At 40.9% G+C, this 16,467-nt stretch overlaps 1 protein-coding gene across 7 annotated transcripts in view; it reads right to left on the reverse strand.

The window, feature by feature from the left end:
• The window catches only part of SLC48A1 (solute carrier family 48 member 1), a 32,688-nt gene extending 30,924 nt beyond the window's left edge, over window positions 1-1,764 (reverse strand). For all 7 annotated transcript variants that reach the window (XR_014491405.1, XR_014491406.1, XR_014491407.1 and 4 more), the window contains exon 1: window positions 1,456-1,764. Coding sequence is in view for 1 of the 7 variants with exons in the window: in XM_083354338.1 (XP_083210464.1) it covers window positions 1,456-1,594 (139 nt within the window). In the remaining 6 variants the exon portion in view is untranslated. The remainder of the gene's footprint in view (window positions 1-1,455) is intronic.
• Between the last annotated feature and the right edge of the window lie 14,703 nt (window positions 1,765-16,467).

Genomic DNA, 16,467 nt, shown 5'->3' on the forward strand with positions numbered 1-16,467 from the left:
TTGTGGACTTCAACTCCCAGAATTCCTGAGCCAGCATGGCTGGCTCAGGAATTCTGGGAGTTGAAGTCCACGAGTCCTAAAAGAGCCAAGGTTGCCTATCCCCTGCCCTAAGTGGTGTATCATTAACCACTACACAAATAAAAATTTGAGAAGAAAATTGTGGATACATTACAAATCACAGCCAGCAAAAGCAAACTGCATGAAAAGCTGAAAGCAAAACAACTGACTTTTCAGAAACATTTATTTCTTAAAGGACTGTATATTTTTATTTTGGAGTAGGCCTAAACCAGGGGTAGGCAACCTCGGCTCTTTTCTGACTCATGGACTTCAACTCCCAGAATTCCTGAGCCATCTGGGTTGGCTCAGGATTTCTGGGAGTTGAAGTCCATGAATCATAAAAGAGCTGAGGTTGCCTACCCCTGGCCTAAACCAACAGGCAGAAAAATAAAATAAAATAATCGTTAACACAGATGGTGATAAATGAGGCTACTATCTCTCATACAGAAAACTCAGCCTCAGCAGCTGACAGGATGACTTTGGGCCCCTCATTCTTTCTCATATATAAAATAACAACGAAATAACGTGAGTTGACTTGAGAATCGCTTTTTGTTTTCTTTCCCCCCCCCCTTTCTTCCCACTATGCCTCCGAGTCAGTTTTTGATTTCTGATCGACTGCCCTGGACAAGTCCCTGGTTATTTACTAAGCGGGGTCTTCAAACTCGGCCCTTTTATGACTCATGGACTTCAACTCCCAGAATTCCTCAGCCAGCATGCCTGGCTGAGGAATTCTGGGAGTTGAAGTCCATGAGTCATAAAAGGGCCGAGTTTGAAGACCCCTGCTTTATGGACTAGAAACCTTGATTGTATGATTGACCGTTCAATCAATCATTAGGTGCCATCACTTCCGCGTCTTCCTTTGCAGGGCTGCCTTGGGCACCTGACAAATATACAGAAAGCGAGATGCAGAGCAATCCACTCGTGGGTCAAGGGAAATGAGAGAAACAAAGACGAAGCCAACAAGCCTATTCGCCTTCAAAGCCTTACCGAACTCAACACAACTTAACTTCGGAGTAAAACCACCCCGCCGCCCTTCTAAACAGCCCCTTTTCCCCGCCAAACAAACGCAAGGGGGAATTGTTCTTCCCAGCGTGTATGCAGGCGACCCAGGCGGGTTGGCCAGGCTGAAACGATACGGCAGGGGTCTTCAAACTTGGCCCTTTTATGACTTGTGGACTTCAACTCCCAGAATTCCTGTGCCAGCTGCGCTGGCACAGGAATTCTGGGAGTTGAAGTCCACAAGTCATAAAAGGGCCAAGTTTGAAGACCCCTGCGATACGGGGTGCGGGGGGTGGGAGCACGGCTCTACTTCCCTCCCGAGTTTGGAGGGAGCCGGGGACGGACCCCAAAACGGACCCAGACCGCACGCCCGTTTCCCGCTGCCGATCAGAGGCTCACCCGAGAGTCCGCCGGCGGAGGCGGTGTAAGGCTGCCGCAGCTTCGGCGCCAGGTTCCAGGCGAGGAAGGCCGACAGCCCCGAGATCATCCCCACCGCCGAATACGCCAGGCGAATTGCGATCTTCCTCGTCACCGCCATCGCGGAGATAGATGAACCAGCCAGCCAGCCGGCCGCCCCGGCCAGAGAGATGAAAAAGGCAGCGATTCCCCACCCGGGCAGCCTAACGAGCCTCGTCCTTTTCTCGGCGCGACGGCTTCGCAGCGACTCCTTGCGAGCAGGGGGACTCAGCGCTCTCGGACCGGCTTGACTTTGCACCCTTTTTACGTAGAGGAGAAGGCGGCCCATGTTATAAATATGCATGAGATCGGGCAATTATTTATTTCGGACTTGAATCCCGCCCGTTTTCGAGGGGACGGTTGAAATTTCCCCCCCCCCTCCCCTGGCTTCGTTTTCACAACAACCCCGCGTTGTACGTAGGGTACTTTAAGAAGCGAGCCATGTTTCAGATAACCCATTGCGTTGAACGTGCCTGGTTTTTTTTTTTTTTGGTTAGGTTTGTTTCTTTCGTGGGAAGTCAGCCACCCAGAGAAGGAAATATTAAAGGGGGAGAAAGAATATTTCCTCAAAGGATCTTAAAGAGGCAGAAAAGCATGCCCAGGTTTTGTTTTTCTTAATAGCCCCAAGTCTCCCTCCCCCCAAGCAGAAACCAGCTCTGTAGAAATGCAGATGTAAACCATTCAGGAAGGTTGAAGCTAGAAGATTAAGAAGTAAGACAGGACATAATAGGATTAACCCACAGATGCCAAAGGGGCAGACTCAGGTCAAAATACATGATGCAGGAAATACAAAGCTTCAAACAACAGGAAACAACCTGAAAAGCTTGAGAGGATATAAAAACCCACTCCCTACATGTTCTCTCTCTCTCTCTCCTCTTCAATAAACTGCAACCTTCTTTCTAAAGCAGTCACCATGGTGTTTATTCCTGGCTTGGACTGAACCACGATGAAGACTTTTCCTTCAATACTTTGGTTTCATTAACTGTGATGCAATGCTTTGAGCTGTAATTTAATCGCTTAAGGTCAGTGTGTTTTTCAATCTTGACAACTTTAAGACCTGGCTGGGGAATTCTGGGAGTTGAAGTCTACACATCTTAAAATTGTCAAGGTTGAGACACACTGGCTTAAGGTGACATCATATACACAATTGCTTCCGTTAATTCTATATAGTGTCCCAGCAAATCTAGATGATTGGATGAAAGATCTACAAATGATAAAATTTTAGCCATGACTTACAGCAAATTATTCTTTAGAATAACTCATGGACTGGGATAAATTCTGAACGTTGCTTTTAATATCTTGCAAAACATATTAGGTAATATTCTACTTTGGAAAGACTATCTACAAGCAAAGAATACTGTACACTATACAATTTTAATATTAAAATGTGCTGCATTATCGATTACCAAATACCGTACTTTACTTAAAAATAAGAGGAAAAAACATGAATGAGACCTTGAACAAAGCTTCTCACTGTCTGCTTGCCAACTAATAGAAGTTCTAATCTGCAAGCCATCTAGAATCGCCAAACCTGTTTTACCTTTTGAATTGAATATTTTGTGGTATCGAAAAGTTCTATGTTCCTAGTTTCCTGCACTTCTGGAAAATATCTGCATTCTTTTCCTTCTCAATAGTCCTGTTTGGCTCTGTTTCTTTTGGAATCCTACATCCGGCTACTATAGGATGATCTTTGAAATTCTTATGAGAAAATCCAACTTGAGACAAAAAGAAACACCTTTGCAAAATTTATTAAGCTGGCATGAAACATGCTAGCTCCAATGAAGTGCGGTGCTCACAAGCATAGACTCAGATTGCACAGCTTGCTGCATTGTTCTTGATCTCCAGTGGCAAAATGCCTTTGGCCAACTCTACCGGAATTCCTTGTATATTAGCACTGTGTTGGTGGTGCCAATGAATTATGTCTAACACATTCGGTTTAACTTGCTAATCCACTGGGTCAAGGACACTTAATGCGCTTATGACCATGGCTAAACCTGGGTGAATTAGTGACTGCTAATTTGCTTTATGTGGCTCCAGAAATGCCCATCATACAAAAGCAAAAAGAGTTGACAGAATTTCATTAGCAACACTTCCCCATCCGCTAAAAGATACGATAAAAGCTGATGACCCTGAAATGATTCTTTTCCTGTTACTGACAGCAAGGAAGATGATTAATTTTAAGAGCGGAACCATCTCCCATTTCATTGCACCTGAGATTTAGCTTCCATCACTAAATTTATTAATGATATATTAAGAAAGAAAGCCAATGGGGTATAATGGCAAGACCCAGGTTCTAGTCCCCTTTTAAGCACAGAAGCTGGCTGAATGACTTTGGGGCCGGTCACTTTCTCTCAGCCCTGATTTGGAAGTCCAAAAAAACCCATCTATTTTCCAACCTATACAAGACCAGAATGCACATTGGATTTGTATAAACTTCAACTAAGAGACCCTTATCCCACAGTAGATTTATTCAGGCTGATGACAGTGATGTTGATGATATTAAGAGAAGACACTTCATCTATTTATTAGGAAGAAAACTGGTTTTCTTCTGGAACAAAAAGTACTCTCTTATATCAGGTACAACCACTGTGTTTTCTTCATTCTATTGTGAATGATGATGTAATGTTTAAAATACATTTAAATACATGCTTACAAATGTGTTGCTTTCATTGATCTTCTGAATTAGGCAGGCTCTAACTCAAATTATATTCTGACTAATATGCACTCTATATGCATGACCCAGTTTGGGCTGTCTGAGATGCTGATGCTGAGAATCAGCTGCCTTGGACTGGTTACTCTTAAGGTGGTTCATAGACAATATGATACATGGCAGCATTAATTGCATAGTTTGAATGTGTTAATGCACTCACTACACTCACAAGCACATGCACGCACAAATCTTTGCACAGCTTAACAATGCACGTATACACAGTGAAAACTTACAAATAGCTAGGTCATAAATTCTCCTATAGGCTACACAAACTGTAGAGTATTTTCAATTGCTGGGTCTTGGGCAGAAGATGTAGCTATCAGACAAAACCTAAAAAGATTTGAAATGGGAGCTGGCTAAGGAATCTGATCTGCATGTAATGAAAGAAAAGTTGACTATAATGTGCTACAGATGTAACACACACATGGAACAAAGTAATTTTGCAACTTCAGTGTGTGGTAAGAGTTATTTATGCAATATGTAATTCAGACAGAGTCTAATACACCCACACTGAGTCCATGAATGTAACATGCATTGCTGCGAAGAGGCAACATTTTATGGAGTTCTTAACTGTATCTGCAAGATTGCATCTATTGTTCTCACATACAGACATACCTTTATCATTATTGCCAGATGGGAGGATTCCATCCCGAATTCTTAGCGTAACAGTTATTATTTTCCATAAACATTTTATTTCTGAATTTTCTGAAATGCCAATTTCTCTTCTCTTGAATGCTTCCTTCAATATTTGTTTGGAAAACCTCTACCTTTCTAGGCTTTGGGTAATGGTCAGGATTTGTAAACAGCTAGCTCCTCCATTGTCAAATAAAAAGAACTGCTTTCAAATAAATTTACAGGAAAGTTTTGTGCCTCTTGCCACACTTTTGTGGCATCCAGGTAACCTGTATATGCTGTAAGTATAGTTGGGGATACAACCATCCTACTAGTAGAGTTGATGCAATAAAAACTTCTAGCTGCAGAGGAAATATTTTATGCTAGTTCAAAGACAGGTAGGATTCATAAACTGATAATTCAGTGGAGAGATGAAAGTGGATTTCCAAGGGTTCAGAATAGGCTGAAAGCCTCTTTCCTACCATCCAACTGAGTTGGATTAATGGTCCTATAATCCCCAGCCAAGAGACCAACACATTCAGAAGACTGCAGATTGAAGAACATTGGGTTGGAAGAAGAAACAGCCTGAAGAACAAGAAATAAGTCTAAAGTAAAGATGGATGTAGGGCATGAAAGATGAACCACAAGGATGGATGAAACAGGAAGTCAAGGCAAGATTTGACATATAAATCACACTAGGTATGTGTTGTTTTGTTTTCAAGATCACCAGTAACATGTGATGTACAAAAAATAATTAGTTCCTTTGAGAGAATTACAGTAAAGTTTCTCTGGCATGATGGGAGACTGATAGATCCAACCATGTGAGTTGGCATACTCCTCTATTTGCCAGGAAGAAACTCTGTTTTTTGATACCTAGAGAGCTGATTGAGAAGTTCAATAGTGCCCTTTATCTCTGAACTTCAGCTATCCCAGTTGGGACTGATGGGCATTGAACTCAACCTGTAAAAAAAAATCAACTTACCTTGTGTAAGTAGGTGCCTTCGTTTTGTTTCCTCTCCCCCCCCCCACCCCCTTTTCTCACTTTTGGAAATGGCTTTTTAATTCTTCAGGATTTGATCTTCTCCCTGAAAACTCTAGAATATTTATTTATTTATTGAGCAAATTCATTTGGCCAACCATCTTCATTTGGTACCAAATATGCATACTGTAGTTGCTGTGACTTTTCTGCCTGGTAGGCTTTTTAGTACCATTCAAGGTGCTGATTATCACCCATAAAACCCTTCATGGCAGAGAACCAGGTTACTTGTATCTCTAGGTGTCTCTGCCTGTGGCCACACAGAGTGGGCATATTTCAGGTCTCTTCTTGTGGCAATGCCATCTAATGGCACCTAGAAGACATGTCATCTCTGTTGCTGTACCGGTCCTTGAGAATTAGCTCCTCCCAGAGGTGGATGACCCTGACTCTTTTGGCCTTCTGTATAGCTGTAAAGGCTTGGCATTTCTCCCACGCACTGGACTGAGGTGGCAGATACCATAAACTAGCATAGCTGTTAGTCTGACAAGTCACAAAGACTTGCCTGATGACATCATAAGATCCAACTCTGTAACTATTCCTTGCATATATTAAAAGCCTGAACATTCCAGTGTGTATGGAGATAGGGTGGGGTTGGGTGGGGTTTGTGATTTTTACTCTGAGAATAGTAACTTGCACGCTACTCCTGCTTTTTGTCTTTTAAATACTGTATGTCTTTATGAGCTGTAAATGACAACTTCCAAATTCTGTCCATGGTACTGATCCAGCTGGTTAATGGTTTATCTGTTTGCTCATTCACTTTACTTTATTTAATGGAGATTCATTCGGCAAAGCTTTCAATTCTTACTTCGTCTTTATCTAATCTTAGGTCTGAAGAGGTTTAGCCCATTCCCCCATCCTCTCTCAGAGCCTGTGGTTTGGCACAAGTCCACCAGAGAGTGAAAAATGGGTCCCTAAGTAAAAGGTCATCAAATACTAACCAGTCTCATGTGAAAGCTGAGCTTGAAGCTATAATAGTAGTCTGCTTGGAGATATATTAAATTTTTAAAGTGTGAATGCCCTGATTTTCCCATCGAGGGAAGGGTCAGCCTATGTGGTTTCCAGAAGCATTTTATGTAGACATTTATAGAATAATAAAAAAGTAAATTTTACATAAACATAAAAGAGGCTTTTGCAATGCATTCAAGCAATTCTGTTGGGCTAGGAAAAGCACTTCTTTTCCTCTTTATTCTCATGGATAACCTATTGTTTTTCTTCATCTCCCTCTTCCTCCTCCTCCTCCTCCTCAATTGGGGCCTTAAGATAGGCAGCCTTATAATTCTATCATATAAGCAGGTGAGATTTTATTGAGACTATTTGCTGCCATAGTTGGATGGGAGCTCAGCAGGAAATGACAAGTTGTAGATTAGAGTGGGAAATCAAACATAATGAAAGAAGCCAATGACAAATTACTTCTATGTTTTTACACCAGGATTTATGATTAACTCAGGGGAGTCTTTACTTACACAATGGGTAACCTTAGCACTGTCCTTCTGTGAGCAGCTTCATCTCCATTGTTCCTCCCCCATATCTACTTTATCCCCCATATTTCCAACAGAGAATTGTACCCATAATTCTTCTTCCCCATCTGTTCAAGATGCTTAAGTTTGGATTCCTTTTATTGAGAAAAGATTAGATTCAGCCAACTAAATCAATTTCTTAACCTTGACATATTGGCTGGGGGATTCCGGAGTTGGTACACCCATCTCAGATTTGCCAAGGTTGTAAAATGCTGGTCTAAATACAGGTAGTCCTCGACTTACAACGGTTCATTTAGTGACTGTTCAAAGTTACAACAGAACTGAAAAGAGAGACTTGTGACCGGTTTTCACACGATCACTGCAGCATCCCCGTGGTCACATGATCAAAATACAGATGCTTGGCAACTGGCATGTCTTTGTGACGGTTGCAGTATCCTGGCATCACATGATCCCCTTTTGCAAACTTCTGACAAGCAAAGTCAATGGGGAAGAAGGATTCACACTTAACAACCATGTTGCTAACTTAACAAGTGCAGTGATTCACTTAACAACTGTAGCAAGGAAGGTCGTAAAACGAGGATTACCTGCAATCCCTTCAACATTAAGATGCTGCATCTAATTACTCTCTCCGGTATAATAATTCAGCCCTGAATTCTGTCACCGGCCGTGTAGGTACATTGCAAGCCTGCCTTAAGCAAATTTTGAAACAGGTTCTCCTTTGTTGCTAATTAGCTTTATGAAATCCCAGTTGGTTGTGTCTTTTCAATCATCTGTTTAGTCATCTGTTCACTCATCCGTGATTGAGCAATCTCTATAGATGCCATATGGTAAATAAATAAATAAAGCACCTGGAGACTCTTTTTCCTGTCATACAACAGGTGAAGGGACTTAAATCTGATTTTAAAAATGCCAAGATCTGAGAATCCTGAATCTTTTCCAGAAGTATGATTTTAAATCACCTTGAAAAAAAAAAGCCCTCAGGTTTTATTGCTGAATGGGGGGGGGGGGGAGAGGGGAGGGGAATAACTTGAAATTGGGGCTGGCCAAATTCACAGCACTTTCCCAGGTGTCTCTGCAATGAGCACCCTATATTATGAAAAAATGCTTGAGGCAGCACAAATATTTAATTAAAAAATGTGGATACACACTTCCCCCACAGGGATCCACAATATTCAGAGAGTGGATTTCCCTCCCCCCACCAAATGCTAATAGCTGTTGCTTCCTTCCTTCCAGATTAGGAATGTTTCCTTAATTTTTCCTGGCTGATTAAGATTCTTGGCTTATTAAATCCCTTCAAGGAGTTGGAGAGCCCATCCTCCCTGTTTGCATTTGGTTTTGTCTTAGCGTGTTGCACAAATCTAATTGCTGTAGCTTGCAAGCCATAGTTTCTGATGCAGAATCTTCTGGAAACCCTGATTATGATTTGTTCAGTAAAGTATGACTAAACAAACCCTGGCTTAATGCAATATCTGAGCAGTCTCAATCTCATTGTAGATTCCTCAGTAAATCTGCAAGGAAGGGAAAGAAAATGCTGTAATTCTGTTGAGCTTATGATGAGCTCCTACAATTAGTTTTGACGATGGACAGCAACTACCAAGCTTGCTTCGGCTAGTGAAGGAAGTGCTGCCAATCATCATAATTGGTCAGCTCACATGCTACATTTGTGCGCACGTGTGTGAGCAATCACATGGTGCAGGAAGTCTGAATCAGCCATTTCACCCCAGGACTTGAAGAAGAGGAACTCAAAGTGATTTGTTAGGTTTTTCATTTTTCACTTTCTTCAGGGCTCTTTGAGCGCTAGCCAAGACAGTTAACAGATGCATCTCAGAAAATAAAGCACCTTCACACAATTGCTCAAGGCACAAAGAGCCAGAATCAAATGGTAAAAATAGATTAAGAACTTCTCACATCCAAGGACTGTGATTGGAGTGATCGAGAATGGTCACTTGGATTTGTGAGCAGAGCATCAGAACAGCAACATTAAATGTTCTTCCATACCGTGTGGTGTTTTACATGTTTAATGAAATCAAACAACCTATCTTGGCTATGTTTGGTAAACCACAAATTTTGAAGTAACAGACCAAGACTGTGGCTTTCTAAGGCTCAGGCTTGGAAGGGAACAAATTGAGACCCACCTGTTTCCCAAGAGCATGAAATGTTACTCTGCCTCAGGATGCAGGAATCAGTCACACCTATGCACATTCCAGGTAACACATTCTGTTTGTTTACACTGTACATATTGTACTAGAATCATAGAATCATATGGCTGGAAGGGACCTCAGAGTTTTCAACCTTCTACCCAAGGCAGGAGGTCCTTATGCCATCCTGGACAAATAATTGTTCAATATTTTTTTAAAAACCTCCAGTATTACCACAATATACCTACAGCAATTGGATAAGCTCCTAACCTCCTCCTGTAGCAGTGCAGTTACATTACTGAGTTCAAATATCACCTGTTGGAGAATACAGAGTCTCTTCCCACTTTTCCCAGGAATTACCTAGCATCTCCTAGACCAGGGGTAGGCAACCTCGGCTCTTTTCTGACTCATGGACTTCAACTCCCAGAACTCCTGAGCCAGCAGCTGGCTCAGGAATTCTGGGAGGAAGTCTATGAGTCATAAAAGAGCCGAGGTTGCCTACCCCTGTCCTAGACCTTTGCCCCAGGAGAATACTGGCAAGGCTTCACAACATCATTAGTTCTTAACCATTGCTCTTGCAAGAACCAGTGGACATGAAAAGAGGAAGCAGAGAAAGGAAAATGGATGGAAACTAGTCAAGGAGAGAAGCAACCTAGAACTAAGGAGAAATTTCCTGACAGTTAGAACAATTAACCAGTGGAACAACCTGCCTCCAGAAGCTGTGAATGCTCCAACACTGGAAGTTTTTAAGAAGAGACTGGACAGCCATTTGTCTGAAATGGTATAGGGTTTCCTGCCTGAGCAGGAGGTTTGACTAGAAGACCTCCAAGGTTCCTTCCAATCTGTTATTGTTACTGTTATTGTTATTATAAAAAGGCCTTGTTCCTAGATTCAGTTCACACAAAATTTAACAATTCCACTCTTCTCCAATAGCTCCCTGCAGGTCAACTCTTACTCCCCCCCCACCTTCACCAGTATGGCCACAAAAGACAAGTTGCCAGACCAACTCCACCCGCCCTCCCCCCCACACACACACCCCTCCAGATTAAATGTCCCATTAGATTTTTTTCCTCAGTCTCCTTTTAAGGGAAGTGTAATGTATTGGGTCTTGTTTTACTGAGTGTATTTGAATGCTGGAAGGTTGCTTAAGCAAGGAGCTGGCTCCCAGCTCCTCAGACAACCCGTCTCTGGAGCTGCCATTGGCTGCCTCTGGAGGGGGGGCAATAGGTTGCTTTAAACCTATTGGCTGCCACCTAGAGGCCAGGGTATAAATAGCTGCATTTCCAGCCTTCTTCCTCAGTTCAGTTCCTGTTCTCAATAAAAGCATGTTCCTGCCTGAACTCACTCGCCTTGTCTCTTTACTCAAGCAAAGAATCCAGTACACAACAGTAAGCAACAACCACAGTAAGCCAGAAAAGCAGCAATGAAGGAGATGGCTATCCCTTAGTCATAGGGATCCCACAGGGAGCGTCTGGTAATTCAGGGAGGGAGACTTGTAGATCCCTGCAAATAATTCAGGAAGCATTCTTGGCATCCAGAAGGTTCACACAGCCAGGAGTGGCAGGTCCTGGAAAATAGCAGTAAACCCCAGACGCTAACTCATCATCTGTATGGAGAATGTAAGCTGTGCTCTCAAAGAGAGCTTTTTAGAACGTTGCTTATTTATATGTGGGAAAGCACAGAAGGGTGACTTGACATTCAGAGTGTGAATGCCAGAGGCTCTACTTGCTGGTTGTAAGTGCTTGTGGGAGTAATTTCTGGCCCCTGAATTAGAAAGACAGGAAGGATAGCTATCAGGTCTCTTACTGCTAGCCAATGGCTTTCCTGATCACTCTATCCCCTCAAGACTTTTCTTAGAAGACCAAGTAGGAAAGGGCTGGACAATTGTTTAACTGCTAAATAAATTCAGGCATTCCCAGAATACAGTGCCCCAACTTATGTCTCAGCTAAGGGTGTTGTGGGACATGACATATTATTAATTAGCGAATGCCAAACAGCAAATATTGTCCCGTGTCAAACAAATTAGAATTAAGTTGTCACTAAACTTTACAAATATAGAGGCACCAGGCACTGGAATTGGCAGTTTTTAATTAGTTTAACATAATAAAAACTAATGGGATAGAGGAAATTCAGATAAAGATTTGTATATACATTTGATATTATTCCAAATAGGGATGTGTCAAGAATCAATCCACATCATTTAAAATAGTTATTATTAAAGAGGAATGTTTATGTGATGGATTCTAGGAATTCACAACAGGAATAGCTGACCTGAAATCAGAAATATGTATTAACTCTATTGCGAGTTTGGAAAAAATATCGATATAAGTTAAATTATAAAATACCAATTTGGGCAATACCTAAACATGCAATAGAAAATATAAATGTGGGATTTAAACATGTTGTGACTACATATAAAGAAATTCTTAGGATGGAAAGGAATGTGTGGCAATTGAAGCCATATAATATTTTAAAAGAAGGGAAAACAGTACAAACTTGGTTCCAGTATGGGCAGTTACAAGCTAGATGGAAGGAAGATCAGAAAGTTGGTATTTTGATAACTGATGAAAATTTGGTTAAACAAATTAGAGATCAAGGTCAAGCACATATAAGAAGGATATATAATGCATTGATAGAAATAGACTCAGAAACGGAACTGGTTAAAGATTGTATGATAAAATGGCCCAGAATTTTCAGGACGTCATAACAATGGATACTTGGGAAAAGATATGGGTTAGAAATGTAAAATTTACACAGGCTCAAAATTTAAGAGAGAATTTTTATAAAATGTTTTATAGATGGCACTTAGATCCTAAAAAATTAGCAAGTATGTATCCGAACTGTCAGCCTAAATGTTGGAGGTGTGGTTGTGATGATGCAACGTATTATCATATATGATGGACTTGTAAAAAAGTCAAAGCTTTTTGGATTAAAATTTGGTGGAACATGCAGAAGATATTTAAGAAAAAGATAAGGTTTTTCCCCACAGTTATTTCTGTTGGGTATTATTACAGATTGTACTATTATAGATACTAAATTGATGTTGAATTTAATTACGGCAGCAAGACTTTTAGTACCGCAATATTGGAAGAAGGAGGAACTGCCTACTATAGAAGAGTAGACTTTGAAAGTTTCAAACCTGGCGGAAATGGCAAAGATTTCAGCATATTTGAAAGAACAATCACAACAGAAATATATTGTGGAATGGAGAAGATGGATCGAGTATATTCAGAATAAATATGGGACTAAAAAGTTTCATTTAGCATATGAATAAGTATTAGTTTTATATGATGTATTATTAGGTATTCATTATTAGTTATTTAGTTATGTTTAAGGGGAGTTAAAGTGCGATAGAATTTAATGTGTTTTTTTTAGTTAGTTAGCATATTCTAGCTTTAGTTTGTAAAAGTTAATACCCTGTATTCAGCTCTGGGAAGTCGGGGGGAGGGTGAGGGGGAGGGAGGGTAAGTGGGGGGAGGGGGAGGGAGGAAGTTTATGTTTTTAAAATGTATTCTAAAACTTTTCAATAAATTAAATGCATTAACAAAGTACTATTTGTTTTTCCTCAAATGTAAAATACCATTGGATTTTAATCTCACACTTCTGAACCTCATACATATACAATACTTCTGCAAATTTTTTTTTGCCAATAAACTAGAGAGATAATGCTTTATAGAAATCATTTTGTCCTCTTTCCCTGGAGACCTTGAGGTAGATTCCAAAATTAATGTAAGATGAGACCAGTAGCAGCAAAGATAATTGTGCGCTATAATAAATAATAAATTGACAATGTCAACTTCCTATAAAGAAAATTTATATAAAATGTTCTATAGATGGCACTTGCCATCAACAAGATTAGCAAAAATGTTTAAAAATATGTCAGAGAGTTGTTGGAAATGTAAACATAAATCAGGCACGTATTATCATGTTTGGTGGACATGTGATAATAAAGAATTATTGGAAAAAGATACATACCTGGCTAGAAAAAATGTTGGGAGAACATGTAAACTTTAATCCTGAACTTTTTTTTTATTAGGTATAACGCCAGAAAAGACTAATAAACAAAGCTTATATTTGATTTTGCACCTCACAACAGCGGCAAGAATTATATTTGCGCAATATTGGAAAAATGATGGAATACCATCAGGTGAAGAAATAATAATAAAAAATACTAGAATGCGCAGAGATGGACAGATTGACTATGAGACTGAAAGAAAAAGAAGAAAGAGAATATTATCAAACTTGGGACATTTTATCGATGGCTAGAGGAAAGAATAAAGGATTAGGAATTAAATATGTATTAGCAAAGGTAAACTCAGACAGCATGCTGGTTGAAAAATGATTACTGTATGTATGGAAAAAAAATAATTAAAAAAAACTTCTACAAAAAATAAATAAATGTGTGCCATAATGGAATGCATTGTCCAGAAATGTTAAGAGGAAGCTGTGATTCCACAGGCCTTCCACAAGAGGTCCTCCTTCACTGCAAGCAACTATTTTTCATACAGGTTTCATCCAAAGCATCCTTCTACCAACCTTACATAAATAATGTCCTTTTTAGCGGGCAATAACTATAACTCTACAGTATATTGTAAGCTTTATCCATCCACACTATAGAATTGGATAAAGGTAGGCAAATGCTTATGGCTTTATTTTGAATACCTGAGTTGGATTCAAATTTAATCAGATTTACAACAGAACCATTGAAATCAATAAAACTTTAATTATTTCTGAAAATGCAATGGTCGGCATTTCTTTCTTTTTTTCCTTTGTTTTCTGCACCAGGAAAAAAGTATGCCTTTCACTAAACTATAACGTTAAGCCCAGGTCTGGGCAGAAAAAAATCTGGACAAGTACAAGATGGGACTTGGTGTTTCCTCACCCTCTGGGGTTGTTTGCAACCTAGATCTGACAGTCCTACTAATGGTCTACTACTTGATTCTGTGGTCTATTTGATTCTGATTTAGTTTGATCTACGCACACTAAATCGCTGTGCTTTTAAAACATGGTTAGTGGCTCAAATGAACCAGAGCATTCTAGTTTGTTCAACAAACCAGAATTTTCAAGAGCTATGGTACAGCATCAAAATGTGAATCACATTCATCATCTTTGGCTTGCAGTTATAGTAGCTTTCCAGTCAAGATGGCTTTCAATGTACAAAAACAAGGAGAGAGAGAAACCCTACCATTTGTTACCCCAAGCTTTTTGGTGGAGGTTAAAAAAAGACCAGAAAAATGAATTCTATGTATTTTCTGCTCCAGTCTCTTAACTGTTCACATTGATCAACTTTGCAGCATCTGGATTTGTGAAGTTTTCAAAATTCTGCCTATTGTCACAATTAGATATCTGTACAACAGTGTGACTTGCTCGATCCAGCTGCCAGAACGGAAAGAAACTTCCCCCACCCCACCCCACACAAGATTACGAATCCATTTTTTCCAGAAATACCCCTTGCCTTACCAGCACTAAATAAATCCCTCCCCCCCCTTTCCCTGTTCCTGATCTTTATCTGGTGCACCAAGGTCAGGGAGCATGGAAAAGAAAGCTAACAGGCCACGCCTGCCCCAAGGGAACAAAAACAAACTGGATGTGTTTCTTATCTGTAGCAGGAGGGAGCAAAGAAAACAGGCATTTTCCATTCGGGAAGGAATTAAGTACAAATCTCTCTCTCTCTCTCTCTCTCTCTCTCTCTCTCTCTCTCTCTAATGTTGGCTGGATTGAGACGGGTTTCAAGTACGTTCGCAAAAAAAATGTTCACTTCAAGTCTCACTGGCATAATTCATGGAAGAATTAGATTTAATCCTTGGCATTAGAGAAAAGCGTGAGAAACTCCTTACCTTTCAAATTTTGGATTGTGCCAGGGAATCCAAGGGAATAGCAAACAAGCACCACCCTTTGCAGGACAGGAGAAGTATGGGGATTTGAAGATGGAAGCAACAAAAGCAGAGTTCATGTAACAGGCCTAACGCATAGCTGTTTATTCAAGGAAATGTAATTTTGAGGGAATGGCACAATGCAGTAATCCATGGACTAACCACAAAGGGAATGGGGTAAACCAGGTTGCAGTTCAGGACACTGTATAAACACTGTTATATATTGAATGTTAATTGTTAAACAGACAGCTCAGCTGGACATCAGCTGTGTAACACCCGGCAACAACAGGTGGCGTCGTAACTCCTGTCCTATTGGTCAGGCCATTCTGGCGGGACCCTTTAAGGATGTGGATTGGACGCCGGCTTGCCGGCAACAGTATTTAAAGGAGCTGAGCTGTGGAGAGTCTGTCTGTTCCATCCACAATAAAGCTGATGTCCCTGTCTTCTGTTCCTGACCGGTCTACCCACGATACTTAACAGTGGCGACGAAGGTGGGATACTGCTTGTAGAGCTGAAGCGCTAGCTGAGTCACTAGAGCTGAAACAAGAGCGAACGTGGGAAAGGAGGGAAGAGAAAACTCTCCCAACTAAATTCCTTCCCGGCTAAGAGCAGTAACTGGACCAGGACAGAATGACCCAAATCGGACACGTCTGCGAGTTTGATGTCCATTACCCAGGACAATGGGAGTCCCACTTGGGACAAGTCGAGGGGTATCTCTTCGTGAACAAAATCACAGAAGATAAGGCAAAGGCAGCGGCACTGCTATGCATTAGCAGGCCAGCTGTGTACGACATAGCCGTCGGGCTATGCATCCCTGATCCTGTCACGGCACTACCCTACGCTGACCTCGTCGGCAAATTGAGCCAACACTTCATGCCTAAGAAGTCTGAAATCTACTGGCAACTCCGATTTATCCAGAGGAATCAACTTCCAGGTGAATCGGCGATGGATTTCGTGGCTGCCGTGCGACAAGCCACCCGAATGTGCAGATTCTCCGACCTGGAAGATCGTATTTGGGACCGAATTGTGTTCGGCCTGAGTGACGATCACCTCCAGCAAAAAATAATCACAAAACCAACCCTGAGCCTGTCAGAAGTAGTCAACGAAA

The sequence above is a fragment of the Vipera ursinii genome (genome assembly GCF_947247035.1).
Source record: "Vipera ursinii genome assembly, chromosome: 2".
NCBI lineage: Eukaryota > Metazoa > Chordata > Lepidosauria > Squamata > Viperidae > Vipera > Vipera ursinii.